This window comes from Gavia stellata, chromosome Z (genome assembly GCF_030936135.1).
Source record: "Gavia stellata isolate bGavSte3 chromosome Z, bGavSte3.hap2, whole genome shotgun sequence".
Taxonomy (NCBI): Eukaryota; Metazoa; Chordata; class Aves; order Gaviiformes; family Gaviidae; genus Gavia; species Gavia stellata.
Window position 1 is genome coordinate 32,277,373 of NC_082637.1, and position 25,521 is coordinate 32,302,893.

Below are 25,521 nucleotides of genomic sequence, written 5' to 3' on the forward strand. Positions count from 1 at the left end.
GGATTGCTAGATTTTTTCCCCCCACTGCGTTGTATTTTTGGCATCTCATAGCTCTAGCACTGCCCTGACTGGAGCTCAGATAGCCCAGGGTGAAGCGCAATTAGCTCTTGGAGGTGCTAGTGAATAGCAGCTTCCAGTGAAGTCATGCCAAGGAGAGCACTCCTGAGGATGGGGGCCCAAGCTGTGAGATGGACCATCACCCCTGGAGCGCCCCACTTGCTTCTTTCTGGGGGAGCATGCTTCTGCTTGCTCTCGCGGTGCCTTGGACTGATGTGACAGAGCTGTTCGATGGTCATTTTTCCTATCTTTATCATACCGCTTTGCAATGTACCTAGCTACTCCTGAAGACACCCTAAAAGATGTCTTTTGCGCTCCGTGATGTGATCTGGAAACAAAATATGTAATGATGTGATCCAGAGAAATGGCAATTTCAATATGTCCAGTGTTGCAGGTAAACACTGAACATCGCTGCTTTCTACCCTGCCTCTGTGTTGCCACATGGAAAGCTTTCTAACAGGAGTTGCAACACCCTTTGGGATGAAAAAGTCTGAAGGAGTGGTGCACTAAAATGTGATGACTATGCTCTCTGCACACCTCAGGTGCTTCAGTAAATTTCCATATTCTGGTTTAGTGAGTTTTCTCATTTGCTTCACTGCACCCTCAGTACGGACAATATTATTGCTTACAATTTATGACTTACAGCTCCAGATTATGCTACTGTATTTAAGACCCAGTAACATAGTTCTAGGCTGAGAGGTTTGTTTTGTTCTGTTTCGTTCAATTTTTCTTCCTGCTTTTGTTTCACTTACCCGTGTTACCTCCCTCTTCACAAGTAGACAAACACAATCCCAGATATCAAAAGCAATACCCCCAGATTTCAAAAGTAGATTTTACATTAGAAACAGCTCTACTATGAAAGATTCCAATGTAAATGTTTTCTTAAAAATACCAGTGCATAATTAGTCCAGTGAAATGCTTGCAACACAAGTAACCAAAGCTAATTAAATGTAAGCCCCCAAAAATGTGATGGAATGGAAGGTGGAAGGTGCCCTTTGAAAATGTCATAGTAATAATCTGTATGATGGTAAGGTAGTATTACTAATACACACAAGAAAATGTGATTTTAAAGAAAGATGCGGCCAGATATTCGGTGTAGATCTGCATTTCTCCTTTGAAATTCCTAAGTAGGTCTTGCAAAGTTGTATAGAGAAGTCAAAGAAGGAATCAAGTATGGACTTTTATTTTGATTTCACATATAATACCATCAGTGCTAAAGTATCGGGGGCCACCACTCCTGAAAAACTCACCTAAGCAGCTTTATGCAGGGGCAATTCCTCTCCAGCAACACATGTTGCTGTATTTCAATTTGACTATGTCAGAGCAGGTCCTACATTATTGATCTGGAGGGTAATACACAATTGGAGAAAATAGGAGCTACGCAGCATTCATTATTTTGGCTCTATGCTTACTTGAGGATTAGAACTGTAAAAGAATTTCATCCTTTTCTTGATGGTCTTTTCATACTTTGGGCAACATTTGAACATTAAAAAAGCCCTCAGTTAAGACAAAGACCTGACTAAACTGATTTTGGTGACAGTCATACTATACAGGTCAAAACAATTTTTAATATTTTGTCAATTCAAAATTCAGAAGTAATTTTCTGCTTTAGATCAGAAAGACTTCTGATGTTTGGAATACCAACAGCCCTTTTATCATCTGTTCTGAGCACATTTGGGAGGGCACTGTGCAATGTGAACTAAGCTGGAAGTATAGTGCATACATGTTTTGACATGACTGGAATATTAGGGTCAAATACATCAACAAATACAGTGCCCTTTATTGCCTCATTAGTCTGGAATGACCGATTTAAGATAATTGGATCTAATTTCCAAACAAATGATTCAGCATAGATTCAGTTTGACTTTATGTCAAGAAGGCTGATGCTTAACCTAGTGTCTTGCAATTCACGCTGCTTCATTTTGTCAGATCACAACAGATGGAAATCCCTTGTTCACTGAACATGAATTATACTTGTAAACTATGTTTTAAGCAGAAAAAGTAAAAATCCAATATCTCATCCACAGATGCTTTGTTTTCTAACTTAGGAGCAAAACCAAGTTAAATGATAGCAGGATAACTTTCTTGCTTAACAAATAAATACAAATATGAATGCTTTATAGGTTAAGGCCACCATCAGCTATTTAGGGTAGAAGAGCTAGAACACTGCCTTCAGAAAAGCATTTAGTTTTGATTAAAAATAAACATGATGAAGCATCCATCAAATAATTGACAAATTGTTCCCATAGTCACCTTTCTCATTCAAATGTGACTTATTTGTGGTACTAATTTCGTAGCTTCAGTTTTCCACCTACTGGATCCTTTTACATCATTAACTGATAAATTGAAAATCCCTTTGTTACAAGATTTCTGATCCACTGTAGGTATTAATACATGATCAAGGCTCCTCTTACATTCATCTTAAAGCTTTAACTTTATAAGCTGCTGCTTTTCCAGTCCTTTCATCCTCCTCCTAACTCTTCTCTGGTGATTTCCAGTTTTTCAATAACTTTCTGCATTGTTGAACCAAAAGAAGTAGTATTCCAGCGCCTACACTAGAGCCAAATACAAAGGTAAAATAATCACTACCTTGCAGGGAGGCAGAGCTGTTTGTTTGCTTCAACATAAGCATACTGCCACAGTTTTGAAGTGCCAGTTCTCTCCAACTGTCTTGGTAATCTGTTTCTGTCACTACAGCATGTTCCAGCCATCCACTCAGTGTCCCATAGCTTCTATGACAGGCAGGATCTTCCAGACCAGTTTTCAGTGAAACTGGAACTCAGCAGGAAGCAGGAAACCCTGTGAGGAGGAGAAACCAGCTTTTACATCCTGAGTTTCCAGGGCCTATTGTGTCAGCCTTTCCTAGTGACACCTGTGGGTTTGGAAAAATCTTGCTTCCCTGCACTGAAGCCAGTGTTGTACCATTGAGCATCCGAGCCCTCCTGCTGCAATGGAGCTAGGTCTTCACTCCTCCCTCAGGCATTGGATCTATCCTCTCTTCCATCATATGCAGTCACCTCAGTCCTATAGCCACAGTGTTGTAACTGGAAGCTTATATTGAATCAATTTTCTCCCTGTTTTCAAGGGTTTTTTTGGTCATTAATACCCACAGTCCAGTCCCCACCCCTTAACTGTGGCCTGCCTCTGATTCTGTATACTGCAAGCTTGAAAATGTTTGCCTTGCAAACTTGGTAAGCATTCAGTATTGCTCTGAATCAACAGGTGTTCTTCTTCATTACCTATAGCTATCCTAGTCTTAAAAATGAAACCAGAAAGACTATTATAAGAACTCAGTTCAAGAATGCACCCTTGTAAAAATATAGGGTAGTCTTATCTAGCCTGTCTTCAGTTCGGATATAAGCAGCTGTTCACTTTGAGAGCTCTTTTATGCAGGCACACTTCATGCTGTCAAGGAAGTTTGCATGTCTTCTTCTTGGTCTTTATTGCCTCATTTTATCACATAACTCCGCAATACAGCATCTAGTCATGGATAGCATTGCATATGGCAGTCCAATTTAAGAAAATGGCACAGGGAGTCTAATAAGCTTATATCCATCTATCTCTGTGCTGTCAACTGAATCCTTGTAAAAATGTTTCCCAGACATCAGCCAGAGGACATTTAGGGTTTATTTAGCCAAACACATCCATCTCTTTCCGAAGATAAAAGGACAGAAGATGCCTCCTCAACACTCCAGACATACCCAAGAACTAGGCATTTCCACCATCATCCTATAATTAAGGCAGAATGATTAAACCCTGGTCACTCGTTTCAGAACTGGAAATGGAAGAACCACCCACAGATTATAGATTGATAGGGCACAGATAGACTGTTGTTTGCGTCAGTGCTGTACTTAACCATTTTGTTATGATAAGCTTAAGCAGTGCTTTTCCCTCTTCCCTGTTTAGCAGTACTCCTTTTCTGTGCTCCTTCTCTTTCTTACCCTGTTATTTTGTAATGGGAGCTGTAATCACAACCAATAATTATATAGAGAAAAGGAACTGATTATTGCTTGTCGAAAAAGAAAACAACAAACCTTTCTTCAGATAGACATACCCTCCTTTCAGAGCCAGTTCACGCTCTGTGTCACCCTCTTTCCTGTGGATACTCTGCCCCCTTTCCCATGCACGCTCAGCATTCTCTTTGTTGCCAAAAGGAGGCCAGGGCTTGATGTTACCCTGGAGAGGGGCGGGGGCGGGGCAGCGATCAGCACCCCCTGCTGTGATTTCGGGATGGAAGGCTTTTTCTTTTTTTGTTCCCAGCCTGGAAAGTTTCAGTCAATCTTAAACTAATAATAATTTGTTAAGCTGATAATAGCATAACTGGAACCCAGTCCAAATATAAGCCATTTATTCTCCCTTTATCTATTAAATATCTCACCTTGTACAGTCTGACAGCTTCTGCCAAACCCTCATCACTCAATCGCTTGATTACCACCTCTTTCTGCTCTTTAGCCCCTCCGATATCTGCCAGCTATCACTGCCAGCTGGCCTATCTCCACAAAACACAAGCACAGAAATCACCTCCTTCATCAGCCTAACAGCATTATGCAACCGAATCACCTCCGTGGTTCTCCTTCTCTAATCACATCAAGATTAATCTCTTCTTTTCCTTCAAGACCTCAAGTCTCTTCACACTCACCTACATTTCTTACCCAGTTTGGTTTAGCATGCCATGTCAGCTGTTCTGGCAGTAATGTCAGCCTGTTTATTTCTTCCATAATAGTTTCCCAATCCTTTCCCATGCTAACATCTCTCCTACACACAGTCCTCAAACAATTCATGTTCAGGCTACCCATATTACATCAGCAACCATTTGACACCACAAACCAAAGGTGCAGTCATTTTGATTCAGTCATTTTGATAAATATTCTCTTAGTTGAGAAATCATGTGACCTGGCAATATTTTATCTTGGCTTACTGTCTGTTTATATGATGCTCTCAAGAAAGCTTTGGTCAGTAAAAAAAGACTGTATGTGATAAGAGCTGGTAGTTCCAGGTAGAGGGACAAGCATGATCACCACCAAGGACTGCTGGACACAGGAGGTATGGTTTTGTAAGCTATCTGTCCTTCCACCTCAGCACAGCTGACTACTAGGAGGCTTTGCCAGGCTCTGTGTGTATTTATGGCAGGCTGGCCTTTTACATTTGTGCAGTTTATTTAAATAAGAACTACATTGCAGAGACTTGCTTCACACATCTTCTATATACTACAATAATAATAAACAGCCAATAGATAGATATATTGTATCTTGTTCAAAAGCAGCCCTGTTCCAACTGAGAAATCAATGAAGAAATTCTCAGGTGGTGATAGGGGTGAAATAACTTTGAAATCAATGGAGCTGAAACCATTTACAGCAGCAGAGGACAGAGTCATTAATTTCAGTTTTGAGATTACTGAGAAAAAGGCATTTTGAAAAGCATGTGTAGCCAGCATCTGTTTAAACCATTGCCAGTTTTGTTCTGCAAGCCTAATATTAAAAGCCAAGACACGGCTAACTCCTGAATGGTTAAATAATTCTTTATTACTTGATTGGACAGAGTTTAAGCATAATCTCTTCCTAATCATGAATCACTGTTATTCTCTGAAATACGGATGTTCCAGGCAGGCTGTCATTTCACTTCACACCAAATATTTCATGTAGCAGCCTACTGATGAGCATATTTTGTGCTTACTCAAGCACTTAAAGTGGAAGCTAGCCCTTGGACTTAGTGAAAGCTGAGCTGACAAACTAGATCTGAACAGAAGTGACTCTTCTTGCCACCTGGAATAAACTGTTTTCTCCAGTGTATGAATGGAAACCTGAAAGCCCTCTTAAGAGTATTCTAAAACGCTTAAATACTAAACAAGAAATAATGTAAGTAGTATTTATGGAAGTGCAGTCTACATTTTTTTCTTATTTCTTAAGGAGACATGAGAGAGGCTTAGATTTAATTTTGAAATGTAAAATGTGGAGAAAAACAATAGATTATTAGGGAGAAGTACTGTACAAAGCTGCAGGTATAGCATAAAGATTCCATACGTTGACAGAAAATTGTGAAAATAGTATTTTAGCTTGATCAGCTGAGCAAAAGCTGCTATGGTAGTAATTCATAATAGTAATTCTGGATAACCCAAACTAAATGATATGACTAAAGATTAAATGTGTGTAGTAGGGAAGACTGTAGAAAGTGAATATTTAGTTTACTATCAATAAGACCATTCTGGTTTTAAGCCACAGTCATGACAGGCCATGACAATATTCCTTTGCACATAATCTCCAATAATTTCAGTTAATAGAATATTAAAAAATAATCTGAAGGATTGACCAACGTACTATTACAGAGATCATTATTTTGTCTATAGACTTGAACCTTCATGACTAAAAAATAACACAGTACTAGAGTAATGAAAAGTTCTTCATGAATTTCAAACTCAAAATAGCAAGGAAGTCTTTCCAAAAGACGCTTTACTATGAAGAACCCTGCTCTTCTTGTCCCATATATTTAACCAGATAGAAGAAAAACCTTTGAGGTTGTTAATCTTTACAGGCTTCTTCTCATCTGACTGCGGACTTACTGTCTGATTCCTAAGTACTAACAGGTCTCATGCATTTAAAATGGATACAAAAAAACGGATACAAACCATTAACAGAAATATTTGCATTTTGATTACATGGCATATCCTTATTTGGTAGGTCCTAGTCTTGGCAGTTTCAAGCAGCTATTCTTCCTCATTCACTAGGCTATCCATCATACCTCATTTGCTACGTTGCCAGATTTTCTAATGGACTAAACAGAAGTTCAGTGCAACTGGCGAAACACACTTCAAAACCCCCCGTAGGCCTGCAGTGGGCATGTGAATAATTGTCTTTTGCTTTCCATTGAGTGGCACAGGAAAAGGACAAAAGGCCAAAGTAACAAGCTACAGCAAGGAAAATTCAAATTAGATATTAGGTGAAAAAAATCACAATGAGAGTGGTACAACACTGGCACAGGTTGTCTGGAGAGACTTCATCTCTGCTATGATCAACAAAATCCATTTGGATTGCTGTTTATCTCCATCCAGTTTACAGCTCTAACTATGTAAGAAATGTAGTCTTGTTTATCACAGTTGCTGTCTTATGCATATCTGTCTGGACAATATAGCTTAGTGTCATCCATCTATGCATGTACAATTGCTACACAGTTTATTTTTTTCACAATGGGGCTCCAGAAGGTAACGCAGGCCTACAGAGTTAGGAGGGAAAATAGGCCTGTAAAAGAGCCAGACCTACCAATTCAGTTTATATATCATAGAATCATAGAATCACAGAATGGTTTGGGTTGGAAGGGACCTAAAAGATCATCTAGTTCCAACCCCCCTGACATGGGCAGGGACACCTTCCACTAGACCAGGTTGTTCAAAGCCCCATCCAGCCTGGCCTTGAACACTTCTAGGGATGGGGCACCCACAGCTTCTCTGGGCAACCTGTTCCAGTGCCTCACCACACTCATGATGAAGAATTTCTTCCTGATATCTAATCTAAATCTACCTTCTTTCAGCTTAAAGCCATTACCTCTTGTCCTGTCAGTATATGCCCTTGTAAAAAGTCCCTCTCCAGCTTTCCTGTAGGCCTACTTCAGGTGCTGTAAGGCTGCTATAAGGCAGAGCCTTCTCTTTTCCAGGCTTAACAACCCCAACTCTCAGCCTGTCTTCACAGGAGAGGTGCTCCAGCCCTCTGATCATCTTCATGGCCTTCCTCTGGACTCTCTTCAACAGGTCCATGTCTTTCTTATGCTGGAGGCCCCAGAGCTGGACACAGCACTCCAGGTGGGGTCTCACGAGAGCGGAGTAGAGGGGGAGAATCACCTCCCTTGACCTGCTGGTCATGCTTCTTTTGGTGCAACCCAGGATATGGTTAGCTTTCTGGGCTGCAAGCATGCACTGCTGGGTCATGTTAAGCTTCTCGTCAGTCAACACCCCCAAGTCCTCCTCAGGGCTGCTCTCAATCCATCAGGGTATAAGAAAATCCGCGGCCTCCCAGGTTTCTCACACAGAAGCTGTGCAGCAACATAGCACATAACTCCCTCCAGCATGGGGAGGAAGGAAGGAGATGTGAGCAGTGTCACTGCTGACAAGTTACTCTAAAACTTTGTCTTGAAGTAAGTCCACAATTCAGCTATCGTTCCTCATTGGCACCACTGGAGTCCGATCAAGTCATAAGGTAAACACACAAGCATGTAAATAAAAAGATTACAGAAAGTGACAAGCTATTGCAACAATGCACCCTCCCCCCCCAACTATTACAATAGCAGGATATAGCCACCATGAGCTTAGTGCAAGGCAAATTTTTAGGAAACACAAAATCAGTTACAATAAACCAGCAGCGAAAGCTGGGAGATAAAAGCTTTACGAGATCCAGCAGTATATAAGGAATTGGGGGCCATTAAAAAAACAAATCACACATCAGAGGGACTGCTCTGATGCAGTGAAAGGTTCTGACCATCCATGTGGCAGACTCGGGACCCAGAGAGCATATTCAAGCTTCCTATCATTTCTGTAGTTGCTGCAGGCTATGTGATGCTTAGCTGTAGCCAACATCTACCCAACAGCACAATCGTAGAGAAGCTGCAAATGAGTTTCATATTTGAAGAAACATCGGCACTAACTACCCCGGAACACCAGGGAGTTTGAGGTTGGCTGACACATCTGAACTTTCTGGTTGGCCCAATAGTTGAGTTCAATAAAAACTGTGGACAGCAGTCCAAGTCTAGTATGAGTACAGTGCAGATATATTATAAAATCTGCCTTCCTTCTCTTGTTCCCTCCACCCATCCCTGATTTTGCTTTCTCTGATCTCTAGTCAGGACAGAACTTTGTTTTTCTGAGTGTAGGTGGAGTCAAATGACTTTTGGGGAGGGGAGGAGGGGATTCTTATAAAATCGACGGCTTGCACATCCTGAATAAGACAGATTGGTTTGTTCAGGTAGACTGTGAGTACAAGGAAGAATGAGTGAGGTGACCTGGTGGTTTGCAGCACAACTCAGGAACTTACATACAACTGGAAGGTGAAGGAAGAGCTTTAAATCACATACAAACCTGGGTTACCTGAATAAGGTAATTTGTTTATGCTATACTTTGTTACTTCAAACTGGTTGCTTAGAACATTCAGCCCCTCTTTTCCATCCTGATACGCTTTGGCAGTAAATTGTGTTATAGATCGTATTCATTAGACTGGCTCTTACTAAAATTGTGTTAATGAAGTTAGAAAGGAGGATTTTATTAAGAAGTCCTCTTGAATTAGTGTCTGAAGAGCAGTAACTAGCACAGCTCTATTGTATTTGAAGCTGTGGTGGCATGAGAGCATCAGCAGACCCAGTCTGAGTGTTAGATGAAGACCTGAAAGTATCTGAGTGTGACAAACATAGTAAGTACCTGTTCCCTGGCTGTGTACAAAGGCACATTTGTGAAAGAAGTTTCAGCATAAATTACAATTTATTTCCGTGTTTCTTTCCATCTTTCTTCTAATACACAATTAAACCAAGATTATATTAGTTAATCTGTTGTCAATTTATTAAAGATCTACTTCGTATTTAGTTTTATGTAGTTGAGTTTGCTGAATAGTTCCTACTTCAAGGTGTCTAGTTGGTGGTCCTGTCCCAATATCAGCCTTTGGTAAAAGTTGTTTTGCCGTTGTGTACATCGCGTGTGTCTTTCTTATTTTTCTTTGTCTTCTTTTTTGGTAAGCCCAAATCCAAGGTCAAGTACCATGCTTGTACTGGAAACCCAAACCAAACCCCCACTAACAAGTTACGTTTCTTCATCTAAGCATGGAAAAGCTTAGTATTTGCCTTTTTTGTCTTCTTGGGGAACCTGTTTCTGCAAAGTGCTAAGTATCACCAGCTCACAGGTAGCCCACCCAGCCTCCAAGAGAGAGCAAATACAGTTATTTGGGGAGCTTTATGTATGAGTTGCGTGAAAACAAGACAGCTAGGATTCATGGCAAAAACAGTCTTTTCTTGATTCCACCACCAAGTTGTTCTGCAATGTGCAGCAAATATATTAAACTCATTTGCTCTTCTGTAAAAAGCAAATTAGAACATGGAACACAAGATCACCAAGTAACTCAAGTGTCAGTTGTCACAAGTTTATACAGCACCCTAAAATGCAAGCAGTCAGACAAGCTTTATATAATTTATTGTTGTCTGATAAACCTTCTGAATCATTGATATGAATAAAAGCAGAAATAGCTTGGAGAACTTGTAGAGCATGAATAGAGGAACACCCCCAGTGCCACAGAAAGTGCCTTTGTAGCTATCCAACTGCAAAGATAAAGTTTGCACTTTTGCCTGCATGTTCTTGCCAGAAAATTTTGCCATAAGGGGAATGATACTACTGGCAGAGCTGTCTGCTCTTGCTGATGCACACACCAAGCACAGATGACAGCATTGTGGCTTTCCTGATTGAAGCCTCTGTCTCACAAGGCATCCATTCCAGCTGCCATGGAAAAACTTGGAGGTAGGAAGCAGTGGGATGCTAGGAAGAATGCTAATGCTTCCAGGCATGGCTTTGCATTCTTTGAGGAATCTTGTGTGTGGCCAAGCACAACAGAAAGGGCAGTTTCCCCCCAGGTTTTTCCTCCTTTCTTTTAAAAGGTTAGTTTCAGGGGCAAGAGGAGAAAGCGAAGACATTAAAACCTTACCATTTACTATTACTCAATAGCTAAGAGCAAAAAGAGATCCTGGGTGGTTTTTTAGCTTAGTTTTTTCTCAAATACATGCTTGTAGTAAACTTTCACTTGCAAGTGAAGGAGAGAAGAAAGCAGAGCATGGTGTCAGAAACAACATGTCCACCCATTGCAACATTTATGCTTTCTCTACTCTGTCCAGGCATTCCAGCAATTCCCTACAGTATGAGGCTGCACTGCTTTCAAATCTGTAGGGCTCCTGGGAGATAACTACCTCATTAATTAATCACACAGTTGAAACAGTAATTTCATTTTGGAGTTGCATGTAACACTGTGATCATTAAAAGAGTCTGGAGGCTGAATTCTGAGCTGTGATGTAAAAGATGTATTTGTGGTCAGGAAAAAGACTGTTCGTTTAAGTCTTGTGAGCAGTAGGGCCCGATTTATGCTCCTCCTAGGGCAGAGTTTGCCTAATGAAGGTGAAGGGTGCTGGGTGGTGTCAGGAAGTAGTAGATTTTATCATGCCTGTTTTAGTCTGGGTGCTGCCTGGTAAGTAGCAGGATTTCTTCTATCTGTCTTGCGGCAGAAATCATAATCCCTTGCCCAGGCATGTCCATGCAGAGTGCACTAATATCAGTATCACTCTGGCTAGGCAGGCTCATTTAGCCTGAGTGTTGGATCCTTTTTTATGTTCTTGACTGCCTCAAAACAAATTATGATCATGCCACTTGAGCCCAGCAATAGAAGACATGGCTACAGCTTGATCTATTTTCTTATAGTATCTGAGCACTAATACAAGTATTAATGTTTTCAACATCACAAAATTAATGACCTGTGAAAGTATTAGCTGCATTTGACAACTGAGAAAACAGAGGCACAGCAAGGTCAAACAGCTTGCTCAAGGTCACCCAGAAACTGTAGGAATGAAAACCAGATTCCTTCATATAGACCTCAGCCACAAGGCATTCCTCCCTCCCTTGTGGCTGAGCTTTAAGATTTTCAGGATGTTGTCTGAGACGTTGTGCAACTGATTAATCTGCCTGACTGTGTCTGTCATGCAAATGTGTCCAGTGCCACATGTTAGTCCTAAGTTTGAGCCATACACATGGCAGCAGAATGAATTTGTTTCTGATCTCTACAAGGCTGTGATGGCTTCTTTCCCGCACCCTGCTGCAGTGGTTTAGGTCCTCCTGAGATCATGTGCCTCAGTGGGGCAAATCACGGGACTAGTGACTGGTGCTTTGTACTGGGTAGCTTCTAGTGGTATGGATTCCCTTAACTCTCATCTTTCCCAGCTGCATGCAGGGAAGATAAATGTAAGTATAGTACATCTTTAGCTATGTTTAGCTCACATTCTCCCTCTTAGAACAAAACTGCTTCGTGTGCCGTGCCTTTTTTGGTCTCCTGCATTTTGTACAACACGCCTGCTCAGAATTCAGTATCCATGAAGAAACAAGAAAGAAGTAGGAATGTTTCTGTCCCTCAGCCAGATCCTGTGTCCTCCATGCACTGCGTGATTACTCCAAGTTTGTCACAAAACTTCTAAGGGGAAATACGCTTTTTCAGTTATGGGTTTATGAAGATGTTCTTGCCTATTAAGATGCCTTCACAAGGAAACATCTGCCCCAATTTGGCAAAAATGCTTTGCAGTGCTGGAGCCATGAATGTTTATAACTGCTCAAATGTTGGGGACCCTAAAATTCTTACATGGTGTTCCTTGCAGGTTACTCACACTATAAAAACAGCTATATTGGTTCAGGCCAAAAGGGGATGTTTAAGATTAAGAATAGACTAAGCATAAAGTGATACTTCCCAGTTTCTGACTACTTGCAGCTTGGAGACTTCCTGAGCCAGGGACCATTTTTAAGCATTTGGTAATCCTCAGCAGTTTTGTACAGCACAGATTTATCTAATATTTCCATGTAAGTTTTAGTATCCGTAGTATTATGTGGCAGGGAGCTCCAAAGTTTCACAGTGTACAGGTAGTGTTTAGACGTCCAGTGCCATGTCTAATATTTGTTCCCTAATACACTCCTCAGAGACCAGAGTAACACCCAGCTTCGTGCTGAGTACGATTTTCAAGATTACACACATCCTGTTTACACAGGAAGAAGACCTATTGCCACTGGAATTACTAAGAAATTACTGTCACGGTTCTGAATTAGAGTATTGCTTACAACAACAGCAAGAGTTACTATTAAGTTTATACATTACAGAATCACAGAATCACTAAGGTTGGAAAAGACCTGTAAGATCATCAAGTCCAACCATCAACCCAACACTACCATGCCCACTAAACTATGTCCCACAATGTGACGTCCACACGTTCCTTGAACACCTCCAGGGATGGTGACTCCACCACCTCCCTGGGCAGCCTGTTCCAGTGTTTCACCACTCTCTCAGTAAAGAAATTTTTCTTAATATCCAGCCTGAACCTCCCCTGGTGCAACTTGAGGTCATTTCTTCTTGTCCTGTCTCTAGTCACTTGGGAGAAGAGACCAACACCCACCTCTCTGCAACCCCCTTTCAGGTAGTTGTAGAGAGCAATACGGTCTCCTCTCAGCCTCCTCTTCTCCAGACTGAACAACCCCAGTTCCCTCACCAGCTTCGTCGCCCTTCTCTGGACACGCTCCAGCACCTCAATGTCCTTCTTGGAGTGAGGGGCCCAAAACTGAACACAGGATTCGAGGTGCGGCCTCACCAGTGCCAAGTACAGGGGCACGATCACCTCCCTACTCCTGCTGGCCACACTGTTTCTGATACAGGCCAGGATGCCGTTGGCCTTCTTGGCCACCTGGGCACACTGCTGGCTCACATTCCCACTCTTTAGTCAAAGTTGCTACGTCACATGGGATTTTAGAGACAATCAGAAAAAGCAGGTTTGCAGTATTTCTGGAACTTAAGCAATGATTAAATAGACAGTATCAAGGTTGAGAGGATCCCATAGTCAATACCTTCAACTTGTTTTGTTTTTAAATCCCATTTTGATATTTGCCAAATGGAAGGTGAAATCTTTCTTTTAGAGGCTGCCATTTCAGGAACGGAAAGTCCACTATGTTCAGATAAGTGAAGTAGCTTCCATTTATTTCCATTTATGTGGATACCCAGAAGATTGAAACTGACAGATTTCCTGCCCTTTTAAGGTTACAAATCTTTTCTTTTTTTCTACCTCTTATTCTGTCACACTAGTGGTACCACTCATAGGAGCAACTCAGCAAATGTAATTACGCTTTATCCATACACACAATTATGACAAGAGGCTGATGGGTACAAACAACTACATCGATGGCTTTGAAGTTCATGAAGTTTTTTGGAATGCCTAGAGAACATTAAAAAGTATGGTACCCTCTCAGGCATTTAATTTTTTAACTGTTTACTGCAATGTATTGGTTGGAACAGTGGGTAGGATAAGGTTCTTGAAGTTACTAGAATGGGTAGGATCCTGGGCCTATCTTTGAAAATATTAATGTCTGCATCATCTCTTTTCCCATTGTCTTCTCTCCTATTTTCAAATCTGCATGCTTCTTTTTTCTGCCCTCCTTACCTGTATATTCTTATTTTCTTCATTTTTTTACTTTCTTTGTTTTACTTTCTACTCTGCCTTCTGTCTCCTGGGGCATCTGTTTCCCGGGTAGTATTTTCAATCAAACCACTGAAATGCATATTGCATTTTCACTTGGTAAATATTTGTGAAGCCATTCCTAGACTCTTTTAATTAATTTCTTTAACACTGGGCCTTCTACTAATTTGCAGATCCGTTAAAAATCCTCACCACCATAACTACCAACCCAGCAAAAAAAACCTGAGAGATGATCTGAGAATTAGAAAAGATGCAGGCCAAAGACAGCAATCCACCAGATGGTGGCTATGGATGGGTTGTGGTAGTGTCAGCCTTCATGGTGATGGGCCTCACTGCTGCCGTCCTCAAGACTTTTGGTCTGTTCTTTGTTGAAATCCAGCAGCACTTTGATGAACTTGCAAGCACCACTTCCTGGATCACATCAGTAACTATTGCCATCTTTCATTTAGGAGGTAGGTAGAAGTGCTCCTCTAGCACTTTATTTTCATGTCTTAACTACTCAAGAAATTTTGAAGAGCTTCCTTAAAAAAACCCACAAACCGAAAACATGTAAGGATAATACTTCCTTCTTCTGTCTCTACAGAAAATTGGTACTTGCTTCCCCTCATAAAAATTTATTCGTTCCTCAGACATGGAATGGGTTAATGAGGACTCTGTGTATACACAGGAATCTGATTGCCTTACAGAACTTCACGTACCTAGACTCATGATTCAATTTTCCTACAGGCTTTGCATCAAACTCATTGGAGATAATCCTAAGAACTGCAGAGCTTGTTGGATCAAGTTCTAAAACCAGTTTGTGCAAGTTCACTGATCTCACAGTGACTATCACTTCTTCAAAGACTTTAAGACACAGGACTGTGACCCTGCCTAGCAGATAAGCCATCTGCTACCAAAATGGTGACTCTCAGTCCTGCTTTCCCCCCACTTCTCCTTTTTGTCTTCACCAAGATTGCCCTTCCTTCCATGTATTGCCAGTTCTGGCTCTCCTTTTTCCCCCTTAGAATGATTCCAAGCATTGATCTAACAGAAAACTCCTTGAGTTTAAAAAAAAAAAAAGTAATTCACTCAGAGACAGCATAAGGAAGACAAGACCGCACTAGCAGAGAGTGAGAGAAGAGAGAGTGAACTATCCCAGTCAAAGGCAGTGAACTGTGGGATCAGGTCAAATACCATATCTCACCAAACAAAGGAGGGAAAAATATCAAACATCCTGCAGTTATTTGACTTTTAACTTAGTTGTTTACAGAGCCCTTTGTGCTCTTGTAAACTGGATAATCCTTCATCATTATGGTAAGGATTCCAAACAGGTGCAGGCAGAAATTGTACAGAATTTGTGAAGTCCGCTCTACATATTTTCATATAGATATGTAGTTGCAATAGATAAGTATCCTTACATAATAAAGGCTATCATAATTTTGTTTGTGAAGATGCTTCATTGCATAGACACTGTATAATTATATGCATCCTACTCAGTCCACACCTATCAGTATTATTGCTTGTAACTGCAGTATTTCCAAAGATCATGAAAAACTGATCTTTCTTTGAAAAATGTATTCAGAAGAACAAAGCAGTAATTCAAAGTCAAAGTAAAAAGATAAAACAAGTTGTGGGTTGAAAAGATTTTATCAGTTCCATAAACTGCTATCCTTGATGCTTGATTTGCAGTATTAGAGCTTGTTTCATTCGGACAGAAATAATTAATTGAAAAAATCAATGAAAAACCTGCTTTTCCACCTATTTCACAGACTACAGAAATGAATAAATGCAAATGTATCAATCTGGTTTACAAATTAGAACTTATCACTAACCTATTGTGATACTATTTTGTCATTCAGACATATGGACTTAATGAGAAAAAAAAGCAACAACATAGGAGGATAAAAGAACTCAAAGTTAGTTTTTTGGTTTTGTTTTTTTTAATATATATTTACATTATATAGCAAAGTATCAAGGATAGAGCATATTAAATAATAATATTTAGTAAAAAACAGCAAAACTATTTGCATAGCCAGGTGTGAGGCTGGCCTACTTCAAAGAAGGCAGCTATATTTTTCAGCAGAAATTGTTTTTCATCCTTTGAAATCCTATTAAAATAATCCTCTTTCAGTGAATACAGTTTGATGGCCAAATGTTCCAAAATCTTTCTGTATAGTAGTTCATAATGTCTCAGGTCACTAGGTAATTTTCCTTATCTTCTCCTGCCTTTGCTTCATTTATAGGGACTAGAAGACTTTCTGCTGAAGATCATCTGAGCCCTCAGTTCTTTGAGCATCTTTCCTGGCCTGGCTTAGTCTTTCTTAAAATGTTCCTCTGGGAAACCTTCAGTGTCATTTGGCTCAGTATGAAGGATGATCAGTGAATTATTAATTTTTCCCATTTGGATCCTTTCAACAGCAGCTCTGTGTCTTGTGTGGAAGAAAAGCATGTGCTTTGCACCTGCAACAGGCTGTTCAATTTACCACAGCAAGGATTCTCCCTGTCACACATGTAGGCCTTCTCTTGGTACTGATGTACATCTCCCATCACCTTTCTCTTTACACTTGCTTATCATCCCTTTCCATTGTTTGTAAGTTTTCTGTGTATTGCCCTTTATCCTTTCAGACTCTGGACCCTAGCTATCTTCTCCATTTCCAGTTCCGTGGCTAGCTTCTTTCTTCCTCCTGCTACCCCATGTTCAATTTCTGCCTATTTCTTCTTCTCATTCTCTATTAAAAAATTTGCCTTTTGGTAGTATTTCTGCCCCAGCTGCAGGTCTTTCTCTTGTCTTTAAGCACTTCCATGGATCTCTCCTGTTGTCCTGAGTCTATTTTTTTCTTCTTTTGTTCATCATATATGTATATGCTTTATCCTGTCTCATCCCTTCCACTACATCTTACAGACCATGACTGAATTCCAGTATCATTTTTACATGCTTATCAAATAATTGTATTTTTGCTGTAAATGCTGATGAGAGATTTGGGGTTTGTATAACTTCAGCCAGCTATCTGCTGTCAGACAATGTATGGCCTGCAGATTTTTCAGCCATTAACATCTCTCTGCCAGGTTTATTTCACTTGTCCTAGCTACCAAATTATCTTCATTCTTATCTTACTTAACACAGGTGAATGTACAACAACCTGTCCCTACAAACTACTATAAAATCTCCCTTTGCTGGCTGCCCCCTCTTCATTGTCTCCCCACTTATTTTAGTTTCTAAGCATGATCCTTGTTAACTGAATTTCATTTTATCCCCGAACTTCAATTTCCAGAACTATAATAAATTGTAGGGAGCTGACTCCCTGTTTGCACTACAAAACCCCACCGAGAACTGGTGGTGTCAGGTGTTACTTGGGATCCCTCTAGTGTCCATGAATATTTAAAAAAAATCCTGTACTTGGGGTTTGAAACTATCCCCACAGAACAGAGAGTGCCTTTCCATGATAGGTATGGCCTTGATCTTAACTCTGTGATGCTGATGGAAAAACAGTCAGCCAGTATAACTGATCCTTAATTAAGCAAAAATATTTCTAACATTTCAGGTGCTTCCAGACAGTGACTAGAGACCAGTGCTTTAGGTTTTGGAACTGCTGCACCAAGTCAGATCTCTACCTGGTGCAATTTTGCCCTCATGTGTTGAAGTGTTCCTGCAGTCTGCTGAGAGAAGCTGTGCCACTGAAACGAAAATTTAAGAAATTAACTGCAAAGTTCCTGGAAAATTATTACCTCAAAATAAACCTCGATTTTTGGTCCTTTATAAAACATTTGCAATTCCATGAACTTTACAAAAGTTCTAGAAGATTAGTTTTCTCCAGAAAGTTTTCATGCTAGCCATATCAATAATACACTGTCAATAATACAATTTTTATAGATTAACCTAGTGATTCCATGACTGGGGTTTCCCTTTCTGCTAAAAGGCTACACAAATTTCTGTCATGTCGCTAGCTGTAACTTTACATGAAATTCAGCAGAACTGTTCCACAAGAAAGGCACTGAAATGCTCTTTCCCTTTAAAAAAGTCCATATATTTTGAATATATTTTAAAATCTGTGCTGCAGGGACAGTCATTTCCCTATCAGCAAGGATCCAATTTTAAAATCTCAGTTGACCCCCCTGTGCAGCAGAATTCAGGCTATTTGAGACAAACATTATAAGGGTATTTCTCCTCCGAATGCTTTATTTGATTGTTCAGTCCTGCAATCAGCTTAATGTTCCTAACATATTTATCTTTCTCCTATCTTGCTGCTGATCCAGCCCCTGTTGCCAGCTCACTATGTGTACGGTACACCCATCGGGCAGTTGTGATCACTGGAGGACTCCTGGCTTTTTCAGGAATGGCACTGGGATTTCTCGGACTCAACATGGTCTGGATGTATGCAACGACTGGCTTCCTACAGGGTATGACTTTATGGCTTTACGGATTTTTTTCACCAGCAACTGAGAGCCCTTATTTGAGGGTGCTAATGGTAGGAGTTTTAAAATCTGATTTCAATTTTGATTTTATGAGTAACTAGAACCAGCAACCCTCTTTAAAGGTCATTTCCCTCATGTCCCACTCTGGAAGTAAGAATTTGTGCTAGAAACTTGCAACAACAAAGAAGGTGAATAATTAGATGCTAGTAATTTTTGCCTGCAAATTATATGCAACCAGAAAATGAAAAGTGTTTTATTTTTTAATCAGAGCCAAGAGCTCTGTGAAGGTTTAAAGAACCTGAAGGGTACTGAAGTACAAGGATGTAGAGATCCCAAACTTTGAACTTTTTATCAAATAATCTTATGTTTTGAACACAGACCCAGGCTTTCAATTGATTCCAATCTTCTGCTTTACTCCAGGTTAAAACAGGACAGAAAGTTGCCTCCAACAGCTAGCAGATTTTCCTGGAACAGGAAGCAAAGCTGGCAGGGAATAAAATAAACCATTCCCAGTTCCATGCTGGATGCCTGAGCAAATGTCAGAAATTTGAGCCCTTTGGCAGTCCTGGGCTGCCAAATAGTTTCTAGGGAGCCATTAAAATCACCATAAGTTAGAGCAGGTTTGAAGCCTGCTCAAAGCAGTCAGGCATGAAAATGAAAGGCAAATGGAGGTAATGCACCAGCTTCCTTCATGTCCTCCCTCACTTTCTAGCCTGAACACAGCTAAGCTTAACCTGGCGATCTGATCTAGTACCAGCCTTAATTAGGACAGCATGGACACTCTTGAGATCTGTCTAGTTTCAACCACATGGCCATGTGATTTCTCATCCAGTGGCAAACTTGTCAAATCAACATTGTTGGGTTTTTTTCACAGTAAGAATGTAATAACGAATACGTTATACTCCTGCTTTTTTGCTGGAACATACAACTTATTCTTACAGAACACACGCCACAAATACACTCTTACACATAGTACAGCTGAGCTCATGCTTCTGCTAGGAACAAAAATGTTTTTCTTTTACCAGTTTTTAACATTGCAAATGTAGGAGCACCGACTGCTTTAATTTCCACCTTCACAATATATCTCAGTAATGTCTAACTGATGCTATTTATATTGATGTTTTTCAGGACTTGGGATTTCCTTTTCATGGACACCAGCCATTAGCATTGTTAGCCATTATTTCTCCAAGAAAAGAGCTTTGGCCAATGCTATTGCCAGTGCCGGAGAATGTGCCTTTGCATTCACGTTTGGGCCATTTTTCCAGTGGTTGATTAATCAATATGGATGGAAAGGTGCCCTCTTGATCATAGGTGGCATCCAACTCAATATTTGTGTCTGTGGAGTACTGATGCGACCCCTGACAAGCAGCTGCCTCCTTGAGGCTAGCCATTCTGAAACTGAGACACCACTTGGCAATGGTGCATCTAGGATAGACAAAGATGATAAGTCTCTCATCACACACAAAACCATCAACTGGATGCTTGTGAGGCAACCAGAGTTTGTACTTTATGCCATTTTTGGCATATTAGCTGCTGTGAGTTTTTTTGTTACTCCATTATTTTTAGTTCCACTTAGCTACAGCCTGGGAATAGATGAATCGTGGACTGCATCCCTCCTATCTATTTTGGCTATGGTGGACTTTGCAGGCAGACTGCTATGTGGCTGGTATGCCAATCTCCATGTTACTAAAACTGTTCATTTGCTGACAATGACAATTACACTGATCAGTACTTCCCTGATGCTGTTGCCACTGGCTAACAATTACCTGTCCTTGGCAATATTCACTGGCTTCTATGGATTCTTCTTTGGCACAACAGTCGCCGTTCACATTACAGTGCTAGCAGATGTTGTAGGCATGCCAGATTTTGACAGTGCTCTAGGGCTTTTCATGCTCATTCGAAGCACTGGAGGTTTTGTGGGGCCTCCTCTTGCTGGTAAGTTAAGATGATACTCTGCCAAATACAGTTTACAGGAAGAAAGGGGAATGGTAACCCAAACTGAAAAAATCTGGATCTGGACCCAAATTTCCCCCTTTTTTAGCTCAGGGGTATCTGGACCAAGAAATATATAAAAACAAAGAGTCAGTTTAATTCCTTTCCAAAATATCTTGCTCCCTCTCTTCTCTGTGGTTTTAGAGATACCTGTTCAGCATGAAAGAAGGGAAGAATGGCAGGGTGGTGTTCCTGCTTCCTGAATCCCACAGAATCCCCCTTGATGGACTCCCACTGTCTTGCTATGAAAGTGTACCTTTGGGACAAACAGCAGATCCGTACTTTCAGAGAAGAAACTGACATTTGAGACTAGTGATGTTGCATAAATGCTGGTATTGTTGGGAAGGTTTCTACAGAAAGTCAAATTGAACAGCTCGAAACATTAGGCTATGTGAACCTCAAGCAAATATTCACAGAGATGCCTGCTGTTTTCAGACAGCATTTGAGCTAACCAATATAATAAATGGGGGAGGCAGCACATAAAAACAGTGGGAAGAGAGAGCAGACAATGAGACAGCACATGGATTTATGGGCTGGCAACGAGACAAAGTCATCTTGGAAAAATGCAACACAAACAAGTTGCAAGCTGTAGGGACTTCACAAAGTGATATGGCAGAAAAATGAACAATATGTGACTTGTAAAATGTGGATCTGAGTCCTCATCCAAAGACGACTGCTCACACACTACAGTGACTTTTGTGGTAATGACACCTCTAAGGTTGCAAATGGGTCAGACTGAATACTGGAACATTTTAATTCCCTTTTGAAAATACAGGGACCAGGAAGATTTATAGAGAATTTGAGACAGAACAGTATCAAAAGTATGTTGGGAGGATCTGAATAAAATACAAAGATAACAAGACATTTATATATAGTGGTTGGTCACTAGTACTGATTATCTGAGTATCAGTGCGACCCCTTTGTGTATATATAGTAAGCTAAAAAGAAGGTACGGAAGAGGAGGGAACCCTAAGTGCTTCTCGAGCTCTCCTCTCCTACTTTAAAAGTAAAATCTAAGATTTGGATTCAGAGTTCTTTTGCCTAACGGGATTGATGTTAGATTGGAACGAGGGCTAGAGAGTACACTAAACGTGGACAAACTTTCCAATGGGAGGCCAAACAAGCAGGCTTCATCAGCTCACAAGTGAACCTGCCATTGTACCCACAGAGCAGCCGATACTACCACATGTACTGCTGCAGTACTACTACTATAATACTGCTTTTTCGGTATGGTACACAATGGCATTAGGTATTTTGGTTGGCTTAAAGCTACCTAAAAAACAGGGTCTTTTTGTTAACATCTGTGACTCTTTGTAAAACGAAGAACAGGAAAGCCCATAACACTGCAGGCAACCTCTCCAACTTTGTCTCCAGCAGAGGCCTCTCCTTTCCTTCTTTAAACTCTCTCATGCTGTACAGTTATGGTCCAAATTACAGCAACTGATGACAGCTACACCACAGAACATGGGGCTACTCAGATACAAAGCTGCATGATTTGGGCTTTTTCTGCCACTATCTTCATTGTCTGCCATGTTTTAGGTTGGAAAGTGCTTCAAACTGTATAGCATTTTGTTTTACTAGCAATTCACATATGCAAAGTAAATGAGACATGAATTGTGTTTCAAATTTTAAAATGCTATAATGGGGTGATGTTCCATACACTCACAATGTAGAAAGCTGCAAGTCAGGTATGTGGCCAGCATACTCCCTTTGTGAGAGGTTATGTTCACACTGCTGAGCTAATTCGCATTAGTCTGTTTTCTATCAATCACATTACTGTAATTTGTTTCTCTCCAGGTCTGATTGTGGACATGGCTGGAGATTACAGAGCAGTCTTCTACATGGCAGGAGCCACTCTTGTCCTATCAGCTGGATTTTTAGTTAGTTTAGATCAACTCCAACAGAGAAAAGAAAGAGTAAGCCAGACTAATACTAAACCAAGAAAGTCAACATTACCCTACACTTCCCCCTGTCTCCTGAAACTTCAAAACAGAAGGTATAGAGAACATGACGTAGTGGTGTGACTACATCAGACATCTTACAGCATTTCACGACATATGGAAGTGTTTTATTTTCTCTAAACTCAATATTAGTAGGATTTATAAAATGGTGGAAGTTTTGGATAGGAATGTTTGAAACTGAGGAAGAAAGTAATTAGTTTACAAGCAAACTACACCAGTGACCATTATCATACTATTTTGATGTTGAAGTTGCATTTTGACTATAAAAGTCTTCAACACAGTCCCACAGGGCTGTGATAAGCAAACTAGGGAAACCATGGTCTAAATGAAATTACCGTGAAGCGTGTGTGCAGCAGATGATAGAATACAGACTGCAGCCATCACGATCAAATAGGAAGAGGCATCAGCTCACAGATGTTTAGCTTGGGGAAGTAGTGTTCAGTATTTTCAGTAAACAAGTTGGATGTGAAAGCAAGAGTACATGAATATAGTTTTGAGCTAAAGGGTTTGCAGGTACTCTGCAAAGCAGGGCTGGAATCTGATAAATAAATAAATCTAATAAATGGGGAAAGTTACTACAATAATAGAATTCAGTAGAGAGAAATGCAGTCCTAAATATCAGACGTAAAAAGCAACATACACACACATAAAATGGAGAAGGATTGATGAATAACAGAGGAAGACCTAAGGCTACAGTGGACTTCAACCTGAGTAAGAATCCCAAATGCAACCCTATATTAAAAATAGTAAATGTCTTTCTGTGCTATGATAAGATAGAGGACGTAATGATTCTTCAAGGCTTTAACTGGAAGAGGTACATAAGTTGCAAAGAATTAAGTGGAACAAGAATGAGAAAAGTTAGGAAAACACAGTCTAAAGAAAAAGTGTGAGCAATAAAGTTTGTCTGCTTCAGAAGACAGAAGGTTGTACAGAGCATGAGAACGACCTTCAAATCCATAATAAGTGAGAGAAAGAAGACACAATTAATTCCTTTCCTTGTTAAGGCCATTAGTAATTGATATAATTTGCAGCAAGGCAGAGTTATGTAATGGGGAAAAAACTTCATTGTAGCCCATGAAGCATAGGACAGACTACAGGGAGAATATGAAAACACAGAGATATCAGAAAACACAGAGATATCAGAGAATAGATATGACATAAGAGAGAATCTAAGTATATTCAATTGTGCTTCAGAACAGTGGGATGGACTAGATGACTTTCTGAGGTTCTATTTAGTCCCACATTTCAACTATACTGAGGCTCTTTGAGCAAATATTTGATTTACAAGAATAAAAAGAGTCTGTATCCAAATCACTTTTTTTTTGGTCATTCTTTTTTATCAGGGGAAGAGAGAATGTAAAAGAAGGGAGGAAGGGCTGGATCACATTTAAATAGAAACAGTAAACCGAAAAAACATAGCACTTAAAAGCTTTCAAACTATTACAAATATCATAGCTGCCCTAGTTAGGAACTTCAGAAATTTTTACCATTGAAACACATAATCTGTGAAGCCAAGTTCAACACAAATCACTCATCTAAAATAATTATTTCTTGTCTCATAAAAGTAACAATTATTTTAAAAAATTAATTTAACTTACAGGAAATCAGCTGAACCACTAATAAATCAACTATCTGTGAGGGCTTGATTGCAGAACACACATTGGAAGGCACATAACCGGGTGGGCAAAATCTTATAGCAAGGCCCTGAAATTTCTAACAAAACATTTTTCAATCATGTCAACTGAAACACTTAGATTTTTCTAGAAAGTATGATTGTTCAGTCTGCTGCAGTGTTGCAATATTTTAAATAACTCGTCATTTTATAAAATGAAAGGAAGGGGAAATGTTGGAGGCGGGGGAGGAATGGAGAGATGTTTAATAGATGCAGTTTGCACCTCTGACTTCCTGCTAAAATTCTGTATTTTATTTACAAGCCCCGTCACCGATTTCTGTATTTTGATATGTCCTGACATCTGACATGGGCACTAAAGGTGGCTAGTGGCATCCTGGGCTGTATGAACAGGGGCATAGACAGTAGATTAAGGGAGGTGATTATTTCCCTCTGCTCCACAGTCGTGCATCCAATTTGGGGCACCAAGTACAGGAAGGAAGTTGATAAACATGACTGAGCTCAGCAGAGGGCCACTGAGAGGCTGTGGGACCAGGGCTGGTTCAGGCAGGAGGAGGTGCGGCTTTGGGCATGTTGTTGTGTGGTGTGGGTGGTTTTTTGTGTGGGTGGTGGTTTGGTTTTTTTTTTTTGGTTTTTTGTTTTTTGTGGTTTTTTTTTTTTTTTTGTTTTTGTTTTGTTTTTGTTTTTTTTTGTGATGGTTGGACTTGATGGTCTTACAGGTCTTTTCCAGCCTTAGTGATTCTGTGATTTGGGGACACCCAACAGCATCCCTGGCACCAATCGGAGGGATGGAGGAGACGCAGCTGGGCTCTTCACAGCGGTGCGTGGCGGGAGGGTGAGAGAGAGTGGCACAACTGGAACATGAGAGGCTGAGGCTGGAGACACAAGGACAGCCCAGCAGTGGAGCTGGGGCCCAGGGAGGTTGGGCCATCTCCATCCTTGGGGGTTTCATGCCCCTCGCAGAAAAGGACCTGGGGGTGTTGATTGACAGCTGGCTGAAGATGAGCCAGCAGTGTGCCCAGGTGGCCAAGAAGGCCAACGGCATCCTGGCCTGGATCAGAAACAGTGTGGCCAGCAGGAGTAGGGAAGAGATCGTGCCCCTGTACTCGGTGCTGGTGAGGCTGCACCTCCAATCCTGTGTTCAGTTTTGGGCCCCTCACTCCAAGAAGGACATTGAGGTGCTGGAGTGTGTCCAGAGAAGGGCCACGAAGCTGGTGAGGGGTCTGGAGCACAAGTCTGATGAGGAGCGGCTGAGGGAACTGG

The 25,521-nt window shown here is 40.6% G+C and overlaps 1 protein-coding gene across 1 annotated transcript; it reads left to right on the forward strand.

Moving 5' to 3' along the window:
• The first annotated feature begins 14,533 nt into the window (after nucleotides 1–14,533).
• Nucleotides 14,534–24,023, forward strand: LOC104261360 (monocarboxylate transporter 13). The gene is made up of 5 exons (XM_009817349.2): nucleotides 14,534–14,735; nucleotides 18,517–18,660; nucleotides 19,804–20,610; nucleotides 22,465–22,663; nucleotides 23,978–24,023. The coding sequence occupies exons 1-5, from the start codon at nucleotides 14,534–14,536 to the stop codon at nucleotides 24,021–24,023; spliced, it is 1,398 nt and encodes a 465-aa protein (XP_009815651.2).
• The last annotated feature ends 1,498 nt before the right edge of the window (nucleotides 24,024–25,521 follow it).

Bases quoted from the DNA above. Each gene is read 5' to 3' on its own strand.
- LOC104261360 (XM_009817349.2), top strand. From the start codon at position 14,534: ATGCAGGCCAAAGACAGCAATCCACCAGATGGTGGCTATGGATGGGTT. The intron at 18,661-19,803 runs GTATGACTTTAT...GATGTTTTTCAG, and splicing joins AACGACTGGCTTCCTACAGG to GACTTGGGATTTCCTTTTCA. The intron at 20,611-22,464 runs GTAAGTTAAGAT...GTTTCTCTCCAG, and splicing joins TGTGGGGCCTCCTCTTGCTG to GTCTGATTGTGGACATGGCT.